The sequence below is a fragment of the Doryrhamphus excisus genome, chromosome 5 (genome assembly GCF_030265055.1).
Source record: "Doryrhamphus excisus isolate RoL2022-K1 chromosome 5, RoL_Dexc_1.0, whole genome shotgun sequence".
Lineage (NCBI taxonomy): Eukaryota > Metazoa > Chordata > Actinopteri > Syngnathiformes > Syngnathidae > Doryrhamphus > Doryrhamphus excisus.
Genome location: NC_080470.1, coordinates 21,529,789 through 21,552,471, shown reverse-complemented (window position 1 = coordinate 21,552,471; position 22,683 = coordinate 21,529,789). Strand labels below are relative to the sequence as shown.

At 40.5% G+C, this 22,683-nt stretch overlaps 1 protein-coding gene across 3 annotated transcripts in view; it reads right to left on the bottom strand.

Annotated features, from left to right (window-relative positions):
* Positions 1 to 22,683, bottom strand: part of nhsa (Nance-Horan syndrome a (congenital cataracts and dental anomalies)) — a 62,070-nt gene that overhangs the window by 15,676 nt on the left and 23,711 nt on the right. For all 3 annotated transcript variants that reach the window (XM_058073337.1, XM_058073338.1, XM_058073340.1), the window contains exon 2: positions 488 to 634. In XM_058073337.1, the coding sequence (XP_057929320.1) occupies positions 488 to 634 (147 nt within the window). The remainder of the gene's footprint in view (positions 1 to 487; positions 635 to 22,683) is intronic.

Genomic DNA, 22,683 nt, shown 5'->3' with positions numbered 1-22,683 from the left:
ATGGGAGCTAAAGCCCTAACAACAAACACCTAAAAAAAAATGCCAACAGTTTTCCATCTTCATAACAGACTTGTATATTAACCAAGCTATTGTAGCACCTAAAACTATATTTATCTGGAGTTATCATCAATGTACTTGCTAATGCATTATCACAGCATCTATATCACACATAAAAAGCAGGAGCACTACATAGTCTTAATAGCTATTGTACCTCCCAATGACATGTATTGTTAGCTAGCTCATACTAACTCATTTTCTCTCTCTAATGCACAAAATATGGAAAGATGTGTTGATGTTTCACATAAGGATTGTGGATAAAGTCCAAAAAAGTGTTTCATTTATAGTCCTAGTAAGAATGTAACAACACACTTGTCCACTAGGAGGCAGAGTGACACCAATAAACATACTGTACATAGAGTATTGTCCAGAAAAAAAATGGACCAGTTAAATGTTGAACAATTCTTCATGAACAATGTGAGAGTCTCACCTCGGTGCAGGACCCACAGGTTGGCTTCCCTATACAGCTCTTCTACACACGCTGGCCGCGTGGAGGGCCGGAAGACGTTCCTCTGCTTGTGCCAGGGAGCTCGGTAGTGCAACGTCAGCTTACTCTCCACATCCAGGTTGGACACCGCTGCAAGAAGGAGACCCAGATTAAACATTCAGGACTTTTGGGCAACCTGCTGGAGGCATGAAAAAGTATCTCTAAACTTTTGACTTGTAGTGTCTGTGTTTAAAATGTTGTAGTTGTGTTCTACATGACTAAAACAAGAAAAAAAGGGGGCATATCCTACATTTGCAACGTCTCAGACAAAAAGTATCTCTAAACTTCTGACCGGTATAAGTTGACAATGGGCTGCACGGTGGACAAGTGCTTAGAGTGCAGGCTTCACAGCTAGGAGACCCAAGTTCAATTTCACCCTCGGGCATCTCTGTGTGGAGTTTGCATGTTCTCCCCGTGCATGCGTGGGTTTTCTCCGGGTACTCCGGTTTCCTCCCACATTCCAAAAACATGCTAGGTTAATCGGCGACACCAAATTGTCCATAGGTATGAATGTGAGTGTGAATGGTTGTTTGTCTGTATGTGCCCTGTGATTGGCTGGCCACCAGTCCAGGGTGTACCCCGCCTCTCGCCCAAAGACAGCTGGGATAGGCTCCAGCACCCCTGCAACCCTCGTGAGGAAAAAGCGGTAGAAAATGAATGAATGAATGAAGTTGACAATGGGCTGCACGGTGGACAAGTGCTTAGAGTGCAGGCTTCACAGCTAGGAGACCCAAGTTCAATTCCACCCTCGTCATCTCTGTGTGGAGTTTGCACAGTGTGCATGTGTGAGGTTTCTCCGGGTACTCCGGTTTCCTCCCACAGTCCAAAAACATGCTAGGTTAATTGGCCACTCCCAATTGTCCATAGGTATGAATGTGAGTGTGAATGGTTGTTTGTCTATATGTGCCCTGTGATTGGCTGGCCACCAGTCCAGGGTGTACCTCGCCTCTCGCCCGAAGACAGCTGGGATAGGCTCCAGCACCCCTGCAACCCTCGTGAGGATAAGCGGTAGAAAATGAATGAATCAAGTTTACAGTGTTGTCAAGTACTACATGACTTAAACAAGGGGGTCACAAACATACACTTGCAACTTTTAAGACTTATAGAACAGTACTAGTCCAAAGTTTGGCGACACCTTGTCATTGAAGGAGAAAAATGCAGATTTACCCTACACAAAAGGTCTCAGATTTTTGTGCGGGTTACACTGAAAAAAAAACAAGTAATTGATATGTTTTTAAAATGTATTTCTGACATGACATAGGGTGAACGAGATGTAAAGATACAGAAGGTTCGAGGAAGGGACAGATAGAATGGGGCAGGGATCAGGCCACCAAGGTGGAAGCGATGTGGAAGAGGCCATGGGGAGGGTCAGAGTGGGACATGGGACATGATGCAAGACTATCCTGCTGAGATGTGAACTGCTGCCCCCCCCCAAGACCGTTCATGTCTAGTGTTGAGTGCAAAAGAGCCCTTTGACAACAAGTAGGACAACAGACTGACCTCCATTTTCACTTTCCCCTGCGGCTAAAAATAAAAGGAAAAAAAAAGGCAAATGTGTGAGACCTCAGACTTTTAGCTCAGTCAGTAACCAGCGTGTGGGAGCTTTTTGGGAAGTCACATGTTACATTTGGACTTGAATGGACTTTAACGCTTTAATGGCACACACAGGGAGGAAGCCAAAGAGAACACATAAGCCCTCCTCCTCCTTTCCTACCACCATCTTGCTCGAGATCGGGACAAATGTTGCACATGGCCTAGGTTGAGTAAAAAACTATTCCGGTGTACTCACACCAGTCTATTTTTTATTGTTACTCAATATTAGTAAATTAGATTTACTATCAAATCATTTCATTCATTCATTCATTCATTTTCTACCGCTTTTCCTCACGAGGGTCGCGGGGGTGCTGGAGCCTATCCCAGCTGTCTTCGGGCGAGAGGCGGGGTACACCCTGGACTGGTCGCCAGCCAATCACAGGGCACATATAGACAAACAACCATTCACACTCACATTCATACCTATGGACAATTTGGAGTCGCCAATTAACCTAGCATGTTTTTGGAATGTGGGAGGAAACCGGAGTACCCGGAGAAAACCCACGCATGCACGGGGAGAACATGCAAACTCCACACAGAGATGGCCGAGGGTGGGAATTGAACCCTGGTCTCCTAGCTGTGAGGTCTGCGCACTAACCACCAGACCGCCGTGCCGCCCATCAAATCATTTATTATTTATATTCTATTCAGTCATCCATTTTCTATGCTGGTGGAATGCTGGAGCCTATCCCAGCTGACATTGGGCGAGAGGCGGGGTACACCCTGGACTGGTGGTCAGCCAATCACAGGGCACATATAGACAAACAACCATTCACACTAACAGCTAGGAGACCTGAGTTTGATTCCACCCTCGGCCATCTCTGTGTGGAGATTGCATGTTCTCCTCGTTCGGATACTCCGGTTTCCTCCCACATTCCAAAAACATGCTAGGTTAATTGGCGACTCCAAATTGTCCATAGGTATGAATGTGAGTGTGAATGGTTGTTTGTCTATATGTGCTCTGTGATTGGCCCGCCTCTCACCCGTAGACAGCTGGGATAGGCTCCAGCACCCCCGCGACCCACCATAAACGGTAGAAAATGAATACCCTTTATGTCACATTACCATCATAATAAACTGCTACACATTCGACAGTAGATTAGTCATAATTAAGAGAAAGCTAGCCCTCCACACAGCTAACGTTGTGTTAGTAAGGTACCGTACATTAACCTTGATCTCCTGGATTTCCGCTATGCTAATTTTGTCGAGGATCTCCATTTGGGAGATGATGCAAAATATAAGCTGTGCTGTTGTGGTATGTGCCAACTGAACTTGAAACTGATACCAGGACATTCATGAGTCAAATTGGTAATTGTAATGGTAATGTTAATGGCTTGGGATGAGCCAGATAATCGTTATACATGTGTATCCGTGACGGATAATGCATTTTTTTTTGCCAGATACGAGTATGGAACGAGTACATTTGAACGTGGCGCTTTTGAGAAAAATATAGTCTACAAGGCTGCCTGATTATATCCCTTTTTGCCATGTTTGCATGAATCACCAACTTCACACAGCTCATTAAAAATAACTACAATAAAGAATAGTCTCAAGGATTGCATACACACACACAGTACACATATAGTTGAATAATAAACAATACTTATAGCAACTTCTGGTCAATTTCAGATTCAAAATAATATAGGTATTACTGCGTGCACACAGAAAATAATTTGGGTTTAGATGCTGTCTGCAGGATAAAACTCCCTCTTAAATTTCTTTGTAGAAAGGCACTTAATGAAAACAAGATAACACATCTGGCGGCGACATTGACGTAGTATGTTGAGCACTCGATGTAGGATCGCTTCCTGTTTCCCAGAGTGCTTTGCTGCAGTGTTGTTGTAAATGGCGAATAAATTTCATCTTTAAAGCTAATGTAGTTGTTGGTTATTATACATTATTTGCATCTTGTCTGTTGTTATCTACATATTACATTGTTGTGTGATGTTTTAGCACTTTCTTAAGACACCGTGAGTAAGAAAGTAGGTGGAATATTAACCCGCCTTGGACTTCAATCAAGCTGGTGCGGTCATGAGCACTGATTTTGCGCTCCTTGTACTGGGGGCCACGAGGATCATCTTTAAGTAGGACTTAATAGCCATCACAGGGACAATTGGCGCAACACAGTGTTAACTGCATAACCGCAATCTCCGCAAATGCCATGTTAATGCTAGTGTGCTCCATCGGTTCTCATGAAGGGCAGATACCATCCATTCATTCATTCATTCATTCATTTTCCACTGCTTATCCTCACGAGGGTCGCGGGGGTGCTGGAGCCTATCCCAGCTCTCTTCGGGCGAGAGGCGGGGTACACCCTGGACTGGTGGCCAGCCAATCACAGGGCACATATAGACAAACAACCATTCACACTCACATTCATACCTATGGACAATTTGGAGTCGCCAATTAACCTAGCATGTTTTTGGAATGTGGGAGGAAACCGGAGTACCCGGAGAAAACCCACGCATGCACGGGGGAGATGGCTGAGGGTAGAATTGAATGTGGGTCTCCTAGCTGTGGCCTAAGGCCTGGACGCTAACCACTTGTCTGCCGTGCAGCCCCAGATATCATCCAATTATTACCAATTATGGCCAATATTAACGACCCTTGTGAGGATAAGCGGTAGAAAATGAATGAATGAATAAAAATGTGATCTGTATCCCTTTACTGAAAGCCAATGTAGAGCATGTAACTGCGACATGACATAATTAATACTGCGCCGCTCATAAGTTCGAGGCGTACGGGGTAACTCTTTACTCATCAAGCAGAGTAAACAACGGAGGTCACAAGAAAACTTAGCAGCTCCGTAGGAATTGCGTGCGTGTTAATATTCCACATAGCATTCTTACTTACGGTGTCTTAAAGAAAGTGCTAAAACATAATATGTATAATAATAATACGTGGATAATAACAGACAAGACACCACTCACCAATAATACAGAATAACCAACATCGATCTCTAAACATGGACATTATGAGCCATTTACAACAACAGTACAGCAAAGCATGCTAGGAAACAGGAAAAACTATATACAGTACTACAGTATTGAGCGCATGTGGCAAGGCTGCGCTGAAAGTAAAGTAAGTACCATCTGAGAAGATCAAATACATTGTTTTTGGTGCCTAATTGTTTCCCAAGTATAAATGAGAGGCATTAACGTAAATGAAGTAGTAATATAATAATCAGCTATAGTGCACAATCAAAAAAAGCCTCCCTGTCTTACTTATTTCCACCAGTCCTGTGAACCTTCTTGATGACAGACTATCATCTGCATCCTGACACCATCTACCAAACATCCTCCTCCTCAACTTTTGCGCCCAGATCTTCCCGATAACCTCGCTGCGGTGAGACCTTCCAGCAGCGCTGCAGGGCCACGAGGATCATGAAAGCCCGCAGATCGCCTCTGCCTTGTAATTTGTCCAGAGAGGAGCCTGGCAGATCCTCCTCACATACCAACAATTTAGCCTGGGAAATGTTGACAATCACGTGATGCAAACACAACAGTCACAGACACGAACAAGTCACGAGAGCGATGGACAGGCATCCTGGCGTCTGTGCTGTGGGCGACTGAAAAACAAAATAAGGAGCTACCACCAGTTCTAGTAAATGACACGCCACCTCCAGCTTTGAGACAGCGTATGGAAACCATGTGCCTGGAACACAACGCCTCAGTCCTCCTCCTGAATGTCGCTCATGTCTTTCCAGCAGAATGACGTGCTCAGGCCCTACCAAGCACGCTGAACCACAGCTTAACAATACTGGAACATCTGCTCACGCTCCTCCCCCACATCGCTACCGTAACCTAGCCTTATTCAAGGCGGGACTCGTTTAGACCGCTATTCTGTTTATGTCTTCTACAGGACTGCACGCATCAGAGAGGAGAGTATGATGATGTTGTCAGAGTAATACTGTCCGTCTGTGGACTTTAGCATGTATCCGAATATTTTTAGGATGTATCATGATATGACTATATAAAATGTTAGAAAATTTAATTGTAAAGCAAATTTATTGGTAACAAACTGGCTAACTTTTTTAATGGGATGTCAGCCTCTGCACATATTGCTAGTAAATCTTCAACAAACTGTAACGCCTGTGCTTGTCATTAAGGAAGATGTAGTCACCCATGCAAATCCAACTACGTATGGAAGATGACACTCTTGATTTGTTTACGCACACTGGAGCAAACGGCTCTTATTTTGAAGGACGGTCACGAAAGATGTGTGGAGAATGTACTGTATTTTCTGGACTATAAGTCGCACAAGGCCAAAAATGCATGATTAGGTAGAAAAAAACTCTTATTTTGAAAGACAAATCCGAAAGCTATTCTTAAAGCTGTTCTTGTGTTCCGTTGCAAAATCAACTCAATTACTGTATTTTCTGGACTATAAATCGCTCCGGAGTATAAAAAAACATGCATAAGTCGCACTGGAGTATTTGTCACATTTTTTGCGGCTAATTTATTTTACAAACTACTTGACCAAAACAGACATATTAAACATAATAAACATATTACGTCCTCTTGGAAGGCAAGTTCTAACAATACAAGAATAGACAACAAGCTGAATAGGTGTAAGATATGCTAACACAATGGTTATTCAGCTACACAAAAATAAAAGGTGACAGAAAAGGTGTCCAGTGTTTATGTAACATAAACAGTTTTTTCATTTATAAGTCGTTCTGGAGTCGCAGGAACAGCCAACCTATGAAAAAAGTGCAACTTATAGTCCGGAAAATACGGTATATTTACGACTAAGACAAGCTACATTAAAAAATAAACATGCTTCTTGTATTTTTTCACTCAGAACTTCCATGTCATCACTGGGCACTATAAAAACGTTTCCTACGTTAAAGCCGTAAAATACAACGGTGTAAAAATACATTCATTGAGCCCAAGTGGCGCGCACACAACCACCCAAGCTAACCCTGTTAGCTTCCATTCATGCTCTGTAAGCGAGAGTGGAAGCTAGCCAAACCAAGCTAGCCGGCCAACCTTCGCCAGGGTTTATCGCCAATTCAACCTGTTTCAGTTGGTAGGGGATTGTTCGGTTTTTAGAAAATCGTCTTTCCTCACAGCCATGACACCACTGCTAACGCACTAACGAACCCTCTGTAAAAAAAAAAAAAAACTATTTAAAAAAATGAAACTTGTTTGAAATTATTTTTCTTATTTTACGTATTACGTATTTTCTTTCACCACCATTGGCCACCATATGCCCAAGATTGGGTCCACGAGAATGAGACAAGATGATATTTTAACATGAATTTTAAACATTTGTACTGCGTTGTAGACTCAGAGCAGCTCCACACGATAACCTATTCCATCTTTATTTTTTGGATTTCATGCTTCCTGTGAAAACAGTCTGTTTTAATTTATTCCACCCAGTCGATAGACTGTCGATAAACAGTATAGAAGTTGATAACAAATACGATTTATCTTTTTAAAATGTCCGCTTTCAACATATAGCCATACTGTATGTGTTGGAACCCGATTCCGATCCGAAAGTAGAGACTGGACAGTCGGGAAGTTTCTCAAGAAAAGAAGTTTCTTCAAGACATCTCTCAATGCGAAGTAGCTTTAGCATTTTAGCGTTAGGTTTTCTAACGTGTAACGTTTTTTTGCGGGACTCCCAGTGTTGAAAAAACTGCGGCACTGATTTGGGTGGGAAACGGCTATGAGCAATCCCACTCCCTGTATGCACACTCTATAATGCTACACAGATAACCACTTTTGGTTCATGACTTACATAAATGAACCCAGTTAGGACACTAATGACTATAACTAATACTAAACAGCACCAACAAATAGCCACATCTAGTTACTGTGCTAACTTTGCTAACATCATTTGAAAGGAGACGATCTATGAGCTGCAAGGAACTCCACCCTGCGAGATCTCATTCCGACCTTGCTCAGTCATCATCATTCTTTCTAGTCGCTACACTCAAAGCTGAGGCAAGCGTTGGAGTCATTGGGTCTTGGTAAGTTCGTCCTTTCCCTCTAAAAGACTTGCCGGTGTTCATTCATGGATATTAAAGCTGCCAGTCAGCGCAAAAACCAAGTAAAAATCATGATTTTCATTTTATTACCAGTTTAGGAGCGACACCTCCTGAAATGTTCCAAACCCCGCCTTCACCTGCAGCTTTCATGTGGGAACAGGAGGTGGGCGTCATGACAAGCGTCTGCAATCTGATGCTGGGAACCAGCAATTAGGCACTGCTTCGCTTCCTGACGAGGAGCCGATGTGAAAAATGTCTCTGAATCAGCATGTACATGCTAGGTTAATTGGAGACTCCAAATTGCTCATAGGTATGAATGTGAGTGTGAATGGTTGTTTGTCTATATGTGCCCTGTGATTGGCTGGCCACCAGTCCAGGGTGTACCCCACCGCTCTCCCAAAGACAACTGGGATAAGCTCCAGCATGCCCTAGTGAAGATAAGTGGATTAATGGATGGATGGCATAATACCCTTGAATACAGAGTCTCTATTTTATTGGTTTTGGTTATATTTGTGACTTTTATTTAAGTGTGAGACTAAGTCTCTCCGTGTGGCCTGGGAATTCTGGGAACGCCTCAAGATCCGCTTGGAAAAGCTGGAGGAAGTAGGTGGGGAGAGGGCTTTAGAGCCCTCTATTCGGTTTCCAAAACTGTGGAATGCCCGACCTCTGATATAACGTGAAACCAAAACCCCCCAAAATGTACAAGAATAAAGTCAAACTATTAAAAGGAAAAAGTTGCATTTTAATGAGATAAAGTCGTAATTTTACAAGAAAAAAGTCATTTTAATCACATAAGGTAATGATTTTTAAAAAATTCAAAATTGGATAAAACAAAATAAAAAAACAAAGCATCTGTCTCTGGTTCCAGCACCAGACGGCCTGGCAAACGGAACGAGGGAGGGGAATGCAAACGAGGGACGAAAATGCAGAGTGTGGTTTTGCAGAGACACAATGAGGAGCAGAGTGACGCTTGGCCATTGCTGTGGTCAAGCGTCTATAAATGAAACATGCGGTCAGGCTGAGGTCGCCCCCGCCGTCCTGCAAATACCCCCGCTTGGTGGAAAAATGTCAGGACTGACAGGAAGGAAAAAAGACTCCACCGTGAAAGGAGCCAACATGAATATGGCATGGATTTGTTGGGGGATGATTCCGATATTGTAAATATATCGGTCAATCACATTTTTACATTTTTCAATTAAGAAAGGATTACATACTGCTTCTGATGGCTTAAATCGGGGGTCGGCAACCCCACTCTAGTGGCTCCCTGGAGCTTTTTGAAAAATGTTTGAAAATAGAAAAAGATGGGGGAGGGAAATATATTTTTTGTTTTAATATGGTTTCTGTAGGACAGGGGTCTCAAACTCAATTTACCTGGGGGCCACTGGAGCTAGGGTCTGGGCAAGGCTGGGCCGCATCAGGTTTTCAAAAAAAAAGAAAAAAAAACGCATTTATTAAAAACAGAAAAATGAATAAACTTTGCTTTGGTTCAGATTTTCTACAAGAAAAGCTCTGATAAAACATTCCACTGATCTCATATATCTTCATTTTTATTTTTCTACAAAAAATAAGATCAAGAATAAAGAAAATCAATCAATCACTAATAAATAAATATAATAATAATAAAACGACAAATAATTAAAAATTAAGAAACCACATATAGTTGGTGGGTAGACAATTTTTTTTTTCAGATTAAAATGAACAAAGCATTATTTGAGCCCTGTAGACATGACAAAACACGACAGTTTATAGTCACATTTATACTTTTTTTATTTACAACGCAACTGCAGGGTCTTGAGAAACATGCTAACTCACAAACTAGAGAGCTAAACGGTAGCCTTCCTTTAAACTTAAATAGCCAAAAATGTACCACTTCCACACGGATAGGGAGGATAACTATTAGGTCTAAAACTACGCATGTTTGAGACCACTGCTGTAATGAATACAGTAATACAAGATGGCCCTGGGTATAACAAAGCCATGTATATAAGACCAAACTTAAATAGCCAAAAACTTACCACTTCCACACGGATAGGGAGGATAACTATTAACAGTTACTTAACCTTTAACATGAACATTGATCAAACATAATATTTTTTTCTGGGTACATGATACCATACAGCATACATATCAAACTTGCGCGGGCCACACTAACATTAAACTTTCATATCAAGGCGGGGGCCTCAAACTAGTGTCCTGCGGGCCACATTTGGCCTGCGGGCCGTGTGTTTGAGACCCCTGCTTTTTTTTTTGTGATGTGACTTTATTTTAATATAATAAATAATTGTATAATAGATTAATTAATCTAATAACATGTTTGACAATAATTTATCTCACAATATTAACAGTTTCTTCTTGTAATTTTTTTTAAACTTTATTCTTTGTTTGTTTCTCATAATATTAGGACTTAAAGAAAACAGTTTTTGATGATATTATATATTATATTATTTGAAGTTTATTCTTGTAAAACCGTCTATTTTCTTTTCAGAATATTACTTTTTTCTCATAATATTTTGCCTTTATTCTTGTAAAATTGCTGATTTTTTTTCAATTTTCTTGTTGATTAGGACTTAAAGAAAACCGTTTCTGATAATATTATATATTATATTACTAGAAGTTTATTCTTGTAAAACCGTCTATTTTCTTTTCAGAATATGACTTTTTTCTCATAATATTTTGCCTTTATTCTTGTAAAATTGCTGATTTTTTTTCAGTTTTCTTGTTGAATTATATGTTTAGAATGTTGTGTTAAGAGGAAAAAAAGACAAAAAATGGAACTTAGCTATTGGGCATCAGCAGGAAGTTAGTAGTAACTTGGAAAGAAAGTGAAAAGATTATCAGCTGATTGGAGCGGAATATCATGTTGTGATTCTTCCATGACTATTTCAACTCTCCCACTACAAGCCTTATCTGTTGCTGCATGCTGTGAGGCAGTTTTGGACAGGAAGCAGAAATCGTCACCTCGCTTTAATCTTTGACATGTTCTGGACTTTCTCTCGTCTGAGCGAGACGGCTCACGTGCAGTGAAAGGCTCGCTACGTCCCCGAGGAGCTACCTAAGGGAAATAACGGAAACGGTCCTGCAGAGGAGAAATGAGCCTGCGGGGCTCTGTGGTCTTACACTGTGCTTACATTTGTGGTTTGGTTAAAATGTAAAAAAAAAAAAATACAAAAAAAATATATTTAAGATACTTTCATGTGGTCGTCTTAGCATTCACGCTGTTAGGTTTCTCATTAAACCAAAAGCTCTAACAGGAAAGAATATATGCACTCAGTACAAACTTGATTGGACAGCTTTAAATCACATGACTTGATTATGTGGCATTATGTATTTTCTATTTTTACCATTTTACCAAAAGTTTGTAAAACATATTTATAAAGAGCTTTTGTGACGTCTTACTGAATAATCCAAACCACAATGTCATCTGCTGGGTTAAATACATAGCTTGTTGTTATATTCTGCTATATGAACCATCTTAGATTTTTTCATAAGCTTGTTAAACATACTTTCACAGAGATTTTGTTACACATTATGTAACCTAACTAAAATATTCCAAACCTACATGTTGTCTGCTGAGTTAAATAGTAGACAACATAACTTGAATATCACAAGCCAAAATGCCATCTGCTGGTTTGAGAACAGTTCTATTTCCATTTTGGCTATCTAAGCTATCAAAAAAGGCTTGTAAAATATTTTTGGAAAATTCTTACGCGACATAACTCAAATATTCCAAAACCAAAATGTCATCTGCGGACATTTGGGGTTGTTTGTGCTCAGTTAGGGAAACTCGACTGTGGTTGGTCAAATTTGGAACCTCCTCGGTCTGTACAGCTTTGACTCAAACCGAGAACAAGATGTAGGAATGTACCTCTGGTGTTTATTGCTCTAAAAAGAGCAAAAAGATTTTAAAAAACAAACAAACACAAAAGGCAGTGAAAAACATCGCAGATCACAGCCTGTAAGTCAACTTTATAGATACAAGAAACTGTAAGCCTTCACACTGGGCAGGATGCACTAATTTTAGAATAAAACGAAGAAAAAAATGAAGAGAAAAAAATTTATCTAACAGGATAAAGTCACAATTTTACAAGAATAAAGTAAAAAAAATTATCGTTGTAACATTATGGTGACACATACAAAACATTTTAAAGTTATAAAGTATGAAGTAAAGATATTATGAGAATAAAGTCATAATTATGACAATAACATTTACAAAGAAAGTTACAGGAATGGAAAAAAACAGCTGTAATTTTTAAAAAATTAAGTCAAAATATTAACAAAAAAAGTCCTGTCATATTATTAGAAGAAACAAACAAAATGAAGCTGTACGGTTTTTAAAAATTATGTGCAGAAAAGTCAATCTTCATATAATAAAGTCAAAATATAACCATAATTATAATTTATAAAATACATTTTAAAATCAATTTAAAAATCATACAATTTAATTATGAAAAAAAGGCATATTAACTAGAAGAAAATTTATAACAAGAGAGTTGAAAAGGTTGGAAGATTTAAAATAAACAGTGTAATGTTAAGAGAATAAAGTCAAAATATTACGAGTAAAAAGTCTTATTCTAACAAGAAAAACGAGAAGATACAATGGGGCAAAATGAGGAAAAATAACGGAATTTTTGTCACACGAAGAAGAAATATTCAATAAAAAGGCATATTTTCAGTCATACTATTATGAGAAACAAAAAAGGTATAAAAAGTTACAAAAATGAATTCTGGATATTATGGGAATACAGTCGTCCCTTGTATAGCATTAAAAGGATTCAGTGTTATTAAATTGAATGTTTTTGGAGTTTGTTTATGACTTTCTAAATACATTTGTTTAAATTATTGGAGCCCTTTAGACATGAAATAATACACCTACATATAGTCGCCTTGTTATTCATTGCTTACACCACTTTGGAACCCTTATGCTGCAGGGACTCAAGACACCCGCTAACTAGCAAGCTAACCAGAATACTTCATATCACTTTTCACTTTTCAACATTAATTAATTCATTCATTCATTTTCTACTGCTTATCCTCATAGGGTTGCAGGGGTGCTGGAGCCTTTCCCAGCTGTCTTCGGCCAAGAGGTGGGGTACACCCTGGACTGGTGGCCAGCCAATCACAGGGCACATATAGACAAACAACCATTCACACTCACATTCATACCTATGGACAATTTGGAGTCACCAATTAACCTAGCATGCAAACTCCACACAGAGACGCCCAAGGGTGGATTCGAACTCAGGTCTCCTCACTGTGTGGCCTGCGCACTAACCACATGGCGGCCGTGGTATGAATGTGAGTGTGAATGGTTGTTTGTCTATATGTGCCCTGTGATTGGCTGGCCACCAGTCCAGGGTGTACCCCGCCTCTCGCCTGAAGACAGCTGGAATAGGCTCCAGCACACCCACGACCCACACAAAGCAGTCCATCATAAGAAAAGATTCCTCTCAAAGCACTCTGACATGTCCGGCCTTGATAAATTCATTTTGTTATTGCAGGATTTTGGATTCATGACTCATATGAGTTCCCAGCATGGGTGGCCAGGCCAGTTTCGGAAAAAAGTTCACGCGCTCGACTTGTTTCCTAATTCTGCAAGCAGATGGCTGTTTTCACCGGGAAAATCCCGTGTAGGCCAACCCCGCCTTCAAACAAAGAGTCCATCTCAACCCAAACGCAAGCCGACGCCATGCAGTGGAGCAGAGATCATGTATCCCTGCGCTTAGCCAGCATTGTAGGGTGGAAACACTTGACTAGATTCCCTGGTGTGCAAAAAAAACACAAACAATGGTCCGCTTTCAGGGATGCATAACAAGCAAGTTGGACCAGTTCCCTGCCAGCACCTGTAGGAGCATCCAGACCAGCTCCTCAAAACATCAAAGCCTTGGAGGCTACCTAAAGTACAACATCTGTCATGTCGTGTCAACATCACCATGGAGACCAGGAAAGACTTTTACATGGTCCTCTGGACCAGGAACATGTACCAAGTGGACCTTTGATATCACCAACCTGGACCACCTCGACTCAGACATCCTTTTTAAGATCCTCCGCTACAGAAAAACCTGAGACATTTGTTCCTCGTGGTAAAGAACGTCCCACAGAAAATGCCACGTTTCAGCCCTAACAAAGTCACAATGTTCATTTTCTACTTTTAAAATAATCCTTCATATAAACACTGATAAGCTTATATTTATTGTTTTATCTTTATTGCAAAAAAACTGTTTAGTTGTTGTATTAATTTATGTAAAAAAAAAAATGGGATAATGGGAGTTCATGCTGAGGAAGTCACCGTTGGCTGTGCCAAGTTGAAGAGGTTACTTAGAACAGGGGTGGGCAAACTACAGCCCGAGGGCCACATGCGGCCCACCAAGCATTTAAATCAGGTCCACCAGTTGCTTTCTAAGTATTTCAAGTCTTAACATACAAACTGGCAACATGACTTGCAAGTCGGATGTCTTATTTACGTATGTCTTATTTATTAAATGATATAGTTTGATGCGGTCTGATGTTTTAAAGTGCTCCTGAAAAAAAGAGATATGAGAACATACAGCTGATAGTATAACACTTTTACAGATGAAATTCATTCAAGGAAAATTATAAGCACACACTATTTTGGTGTGTGTTTTAAATATATGTTCTGGCCCTCCCGGACAATTTTGTTAACTCAATGCGGCCCACGAGTCAAAATATTTGACTTGTCCAACCAACCAAAAAAAAAATAAAGAAATTAAAAAAAAATGTTTTTAATTAAATTTAAAGGATTGTCACGATCGGGCTTCACCCCCTCGTGACAGCCTTCTTAGTTTTCGTCTTTTCCTCTGTTCCTCGTTCGTGCCCTTATTTTGTATTCACTGCCTCTGTTGCCCTGTTCTGTTTTCCGTTCCTTTCAATCATCTCCCGCACCTGTTTCTTATTTTGTGTTGCCTATTTAGTTCAGGTGCACGCTCGGTTCATTGTCTTGTGTCGAATTGGACTTGCTAGCGCGTCATTCTGCTGCATAGCAAAAATAAATATATTTTTACCTGCATTTGGGTCCTAATCTCTGCATCCTGGGGTCGAACCGAGAAACTCACAAGCCGCACCGTGACAAGGATATTAGTAAGGCAGGAAGTGGACAAATGTAACAGTTACTGATTGTAAAAGTACCAGATGGAGGGGTAGGATTTAATAAGCTTTGCTTCTTCCTACTCCTTTTGGACATGTGGAACTGTGAACTGATTACCGTATTTTCTGGACTATAAGTCGCTCTGAAGTAAAAGTCGCACAATGCCAAAAATGCATCATTAGGTAGAAAAAAAACATACATAAGTCGCACTGGAGTATAAGTTGCATTTTTTGTGAGTAATTTATTTTCCAAACTACTTGACCAAAACAGACATTACGTCATCTTGGAAGGCAAGTTCTAACAATAAAAGAATAGAGAACAGGCTGAATAGGTGTAAGATATGCTAACACAATGGTTATTCAGCTACATGAAAAATAAACATGAACAGAAAAGGTGTCCAGTGTTTATGTAACATAAACATTTTTTTCATTTATAAGTCGCTCTGGAGTATAAGTCACAGGAACAGCCAACCTATGAAAAAAAAGCGAGACTTATAGTCCGGAAAATACGATATGTGATGCACTCAATTGTAATCGGATGCATGTTCAAATTAAATTAAACCATTACCATGACTTAGAAGAAGACATTCCCAGGATTTCTAGCAAAAAGGTCATGTTGAGGATTGTTGTGCCTTTGTGAATGTGGGAAATAGTTATATCAACATGGCTGCTGGCATGCTGGCTGGCTGCCTAACTAAAAATCCCAAGTCAGCCTGAGGGTGCCATCCTCCTCCTTATTGGGTGTTGTGTTTCCCAATATGCATCCTTCCCAGAAAGCTTGTGTTTCCTTCATGGTTTCATGCTGACAATCATCTCGCACTTAGGTACCAAAATGTAGTCTCGCCTCGCTTTTTCACTCCCTCCCCTTACCGTGTACTGCCAGTGTTTACTTTCATTTTCCTTCTATCTGCTATAATGTCAGGCTTTCTGACCGTATATAGACATCCTCCCTTGCTCTTCCTCCAACAACACGCCTTCCAGAGCCAGGAGGACATTCCCTGAAGCTCCCCCTGTGCCTTTAGATCCCCTATGGCCCCAATAGAGTGTTATTTAGCAATAAAAAATGCACGGTTAGTAAGTCCATTTCAGGGAACAATACAGTAAAGCCTAATTCGTTATGCGCAACGTTGTACCAAAACAGAGACAACATTTTAGCCTTTTCACAAGGTTTGACTGTATTTTTAGACAGGAAGTTGAGGGGAAAGAAGGGCAAAATGTGTCAGTTCCACGGGAGGTTTTAATGTTAATAATATATATTTACATATATGATGTGATATTTTAATCACAACCTGACTGCATTTGCCTTGAACCTTTGACAAAGCCTTGACACGATGCCAAAAATGAAGCATCTCAGATCAGAGGCCCTGAGAAAATAATACCCTTGTGTGGTGGACACAATCTGCCGAGACCTGCCGACCCACTGGTGGGGGCCGGATTATGTAAGAGGGAAAGTCCATAGTAGTGTGAACAACACCGGACCCCAGTGGATGGTCTTGATTGGTTGATTTCCATCAGAAACTATACGTTAGACGCTTCCTTTCAAACCATTTCAACCACAACACACGCCAACTCTACGCACGCTCCTATTGGTCACAAGTGCGTGGTGTGTCAGCCAATGGCATCACTCTACTTTGTGTATGCGGCATCAGCCCCTCCCCACAACAAGCCGGAGGGTGGGAGGGGGTGGCAGCCCAGTCATGCAGGATTGATTTCATTGTCTGCTTCCTTTCATTGGCCATCCACATTTTGGGACTTGGACAATTGCTTAAATAAACAAACTCCTGGAAGTCACATGACCACTTTTACTTCTTTTCATGGTGTGTGTGCACAGACACACCATCTTCCCACTCCAGTCCAGATACCACCCAACCACAGCTACATGCTGCATGCAAAAGCAACCAAACCTCACTGTGGTAAGCAGTTTGGTGACAGAGGAAAGGAAAGCTCATTCTAAGGGAGAGTGTTGTTCAACTGGTGGCCTGCAGGCCAAATCTGTCCCATGAAAGACATCAGAGTGCCAGTTTGCATGGGAATCCTTTGATTTTGCAGCAGAATCCCAAACTTCTGACTGAATTTCTTGCAGTAGGTCCATAAAAAGTCATTAAAAACAGGCAAGATGGCCTGTTATCCTCACGAGGGTCGCAGGGGGTGCTGGAGCCTATCCCAGCTGTCTTCAGGCAAGAAGCGCAATACACCCTGGACTGGTGGCCAGCCAATCACAGGGCACATACAAACAAACAACCAGTCACACTCACATTCATAGCTACGGACAATTTGGAGACGCCAATTAACCTAGCATGTTTTTTGGAACGTCAGAGGAAACCGGAGTACCTGGAGAAAACCCACACATGCACGGGAAGAACATGCAAACTCCAAAGGTGGAATCGAACTCGGGTCTCCTAGCTATGAGGCCTGCGTGCTAACCACTGGTCAGCTATTTTAAACCAGATTTGGACAAAAAAGTGACTTAAATTCAACCAATTCAAACGAAAGAATTCCGACTGAAAATAAAAGATAAGCCACATGATGACTTATCGAGTGGTTAGTGCGCAGACCTCACAGCTAGGAGACCAGGGTTCAATTCCACCCTCGGCCATCTCTCTGTGGAGTTTGCACGTTCTCCCCGTGCATGCGTGGGTTTTCTCCGGGTACTCCGGTTTCCTCCCACATTCCAAAAACATGCTAGGTTAATTGGCGACTCCAAATTGTCCATAGGTTTGAATGTGAGTGTGAATGGTTGTTTGTCTATATGTGCCTTGTGACTGGCTGGCCACCAGTCCAGGGTGCATCCCGCCTCTCGCACGAAGACAGCTGGGATAGGCTGCAGCACACCCGCGACCCTTGTGAGGAAAAGCGTTAGAAAATGAATGAATGAATTAACTATAATATAAAAAGGTGTGTTTTTTTTAGGTGTGCAATAGTCGGGGGCACATACTGTCGCTTCACATCAAATGTCTGAAGGGGTACGCCACTGTAACAAGTTTGGGAACCACTTTTATGGAGGATCTTTGACTAGGGCTTTCATTGGATTAGGTCCTAAAATCAGCAGAGCGCTCTTTGACTAGTCTTTCTTGTGACTAGCATAAACATTTCTTGTTTTTTAATGGATGATTTCGTACAGGAGGATAATAACAATTATTATTATTATTAATAAATAATGATAGATGCTTGTATTGCATAGAAAATAAGAATAAAAGTGATGTGATGTATGCTGATTTCTAATCAGCATATAGGACTAGACGAGTGCATAGTAACCATGTGGTGACAAGCAGTGATACAGCACATGTATAGTAGGTGGACAAAAGGAGAGCATGTGAGTGGCGATAAAGACACTAGCGCAGGGGTCTCAAACACACGGCCCGCGGGCCAAATGTGGCCCGCAGGACACTAGTTTGAGGCCCTCGCCTTGATATGAAAGTTTGCGCGGCCTGTGCAAGTTTGATATGGATGCTGTATAGTATCATGTACCCAGAAAAAAATATTACATTTGATTAATGTTCATGTTAAAGGTTAAATAACTTAATAGTTATCCTCCATATCCGTGTGGAAGTGGTACGTTTTTGGCTATTTAAGTTTAAAGGAAATAACTTGAAGGCTACCGTTTAGGTCGCTAGCTCTCTAGTTTGCGAGTTAGCATGTGTCTCAAGACCCTGCAGTTGTGCAATATGTTGTAAATAAAAAGAGTATAAATGTGACTATAGTCGTGTTTTGTCATGTCTACAGGGCTCTAATAATGCTTTGTTCATTTTAATCTGAAAAAAAAAAATTCTACCCACCAACTATATGTGGTTTCTTAAGTTTTTATTATTTGCCGTTTTATTATTATTATTATATTTATTTATTACTGATTGATTGATTTTCTTTATTCTTGATTTGTTTATTTATGTTTAATCTTATTTTGTGTAGAAAAATAAAAAGTAAGATATTTGGGAACAGTGGAATGTTTTATCAGAGCATTTCTTGTAGAAAATTGGAACCAAAGCAAAGTTTTTTGAATTTTTTTGTTTTTAATAAATGCGTTTTTTTTTTTTTTTTTTGAAAATCTGATACGGCCCTGTCTCACCCAGACCCGAGCTCCAGTGGCCCCCAAGTAAATTGAGTTTGAGACCCCTGCACCAGCGCATCTTGACATGAAACACACATGCAAACGTGTCAAATCGAAATAGTGATATCAGGCCGCAGCACGCCAGATGTCGCCGCGTGGCTTCCCCGGGTGGGCGGGGCCCACATGGGAATATTAATGAGGAGGAAGATGGCTTCCGTACGTGTTTTGTCTTCGGCCGCCGGCCGTGCCAACGAGACTTGCGGCCTCACACCAGATCCCCCTCTCAGCAACAGATTAGGGGCACCCAACCCAGCTTCCCGCATTAAAGGGGTCAGGTATGCGGGTGACACACATTCTTTAACAATAACAGCCTTTCAAGAGCATTGAGACTTTGTTTTCATGTTGACAATACATTACTATATTACTTTTTTGCAGTGAATTATTTCCATAAATACAGCAATGCAGCACTTTTTTACTATGATCTATGACTGTTGTTTTATGGAATTAATTTGCCCAGGTGCTGAAACCATAGTCTTCTTGTCTGTTTGGAGGCGAGAGACGAAAACAATAGACAAGCATGCATATGGTAACACATTGAGCCCGGCAACATTATTTGGTCATTTTGTGTATTGCCTTTATTAAGCAGTTAATTTATTATTGTCCCAGGCTTAGTGCCCACTGAACGAGAAACCTTGTCACGTTTTAATCTGGCAACATCTTGTGAAAGCCCTATTTTTCATTGTCTTTTATGACGCTGTATGGAATATCTGCTGGTACCACATGGTTCGGGTGTGTTATGGTGATCAGAGATGTGCCTTGAAGGGGTGAATGAAAGTTGGGCGAATCGTTCCTGTGATGTGACCTCTCCATCTGGACTTTGGCGCCACAAAAGTGGGCCGAGGCAGAGAGGAAACCGGAGGTGTGGCGCAGTTGTGTTTCTTCGCTAACGTGGGTGTGAAAAGCACACGTGAGTGGCATGATACGAGCCTGCAGAGTGGATTGCCAGCGTTGGTGCTTATTGACGTCATTTTGCAGCTAACATGACATTTATGCATCTGCAGTGTCAACTGCTACTACTCCGGATAACAAACGTATGGATGTCTACCTTTCATAAAGTGCTAGGAATGCCATCTGGTCTCGATCATGGCATGCAAATAGCAGGCTTGTGTATATTTTCACAATGCCTCGCAACTGTGGGACTGCAAGACACGACCTTGGGTCAAATGCCGAGGTCCTTAAGTACCACAGCCAACACGTACATTTCTCACAGATGAAACTTCTTCTTATTTGAGTATATATTATATTTGTTGCTGACATGGCACGGCTGGGAAGGCAATGTTCGGCTGATCCAAGCAGCTTTGTTTCAAAGCAACACCAATAGAGAAAGTACTTCATGACTCTTTGACCTTCACATTTACAAGCAACACAATCTCATTTGGCTTTCAAGTAAAAGCAAACCAGCTGAAAACTTTTTACTCGGCATCTTGAATGAATCACCCATGACCACCTGGAGCTATTCAAGTGCGGCGGACGCAATGTTGTGATGCTTTCAAATCGCAATTTATTCCAGAGAGATGATTGCCAGGTGAATTTGGGCACTTTTTATGGTGAAGTTCAATGTGAACCCGCAGACTTTCTTGGCAAAGCACCAGTACTAATGATTGCGTCACCCTGACTCAAAGTCTGTAGCAACAAATCTCCAGTCAAGCCACACTTTTCCCAGGATTTTGACCAATTTTCATAAAATATTGCCTCGGTTTTCACATTGCCGAAGAGAAATGTTAAAATAATGGTAAAAATAATGGTCAAATTTGACCAAAACGAACTTGTAGAAACACTGGCCTATGAAAATTTTTTACAATTATTTTTTTAAACACAAATAATTGAGGATAACGTTTTTATGCAACCCGAATCCTACCAAAACTGGTACGTATGAAAACCGAGGTACAATTCAAATGCAAATGCTTGACAAAAATTGCAGCGTACAAAAACCGAGGCAAAAAATGTTGGAAACATTTCTTATAAAAATTGATTATTATAAAAACTGAAAAAAATATATTTTTTTAAAAAAATAGGCAAAATGAAGGGAAATGTAAAGGAACATGAAAACCAAGCAAATGTTTGGGCATATAAAAAAAACAAAAAAAAAAAAACAAAGCAAACCTTAGGTAAAATTTGACAAAAACCGAGGCAACATTTTTAGGAACATTTTTAATGCAACCCAAATCGTACAAAAACTGGGGCGTATGAAAATCAAAGTACAATTTTTTGACCACTGAAAACGGGGATGTACAAAAACAGAAAAAATATTGTGCCAACATTTTTGCCAAAAATACTTGTCCTTAACAAAAACAGAGGCAACATTTCCACAAAAAAACTGGGGTGTATGAAAACCAAGGCAAAAACGGGTTTTTTCTCAAGCATTTTTGCTTAAAATTGTAGCTCGGTTTTCATACACTCTAGTTTTGGTATGAGTCAAATATTTGCTTATGCTCCAGTATTCAGCAGAAAATTTGCCTGCTTTTCAACGATTTCATTTTTGTCAAATTTGCCTAAAAATTTGGTATTTGTATTCTTTTGTTTGCTAAAATGGTGCCTGGGTTTGGTGGTGTATATATGGCATGTACATTCCAATGCAATTTTGTTGTTTGGATACCTGCATTGTTCTGCGCGGTGCAGTTAAATGGTGTGTTCAACGCATTACTTTTTGGTTGCACCGTTAGCAAGGTAGGTGTTGGCTTTGATGACCTCCTGTTGGTTTGTGTTCAAAGTGTCATAATAGACATTTTATGGACATCTCATTTACTTGTGTTTTTTTTTAAACAATAACAATAGTAAAGATAATAACAATCATGGGTAGATTACCAAATAAGCACCTTTGTGGCTACATTTAGCCAGCAATCGTACCCTTGTAAACCGAGTGGAAACACTGAAACCCTAGTACTACAAAAACTCAGAGCCCCCACCCCTCTCAAGGCTCATAAATGACAAGGTGTTCTGCAGATAAGCAAGAATTAACCACTGAGGTAAATCACCCCGACAACCTCAGCCTTGGGTCTTTCCCAACATCTCATGTTTCTAAAGAATTCCCACGTCCAGCTCACAAAAACAAAAGCAGGAGGAGACATGATTGCACAATCACTCGAAAGACAACTTTAAGCCAGAACACATCAAGGTATACAGTATAGTGTATACGGTATAGTGTATATATGAAGTCTATAGGACTGATGTGTGTGTGTGCCAAACAGAGACACAGCAAGTATAATATTGGAACTTCCAAGCAAAAATGAGCATTTATACATGAGTAAAATGGTAAAAATATGAGAAAAGATGGCATATTGGCCAGAAAAAAATGCAAAAGACACAAGAAAATAACTTGTACATTTACTGACAGAATTTGACATT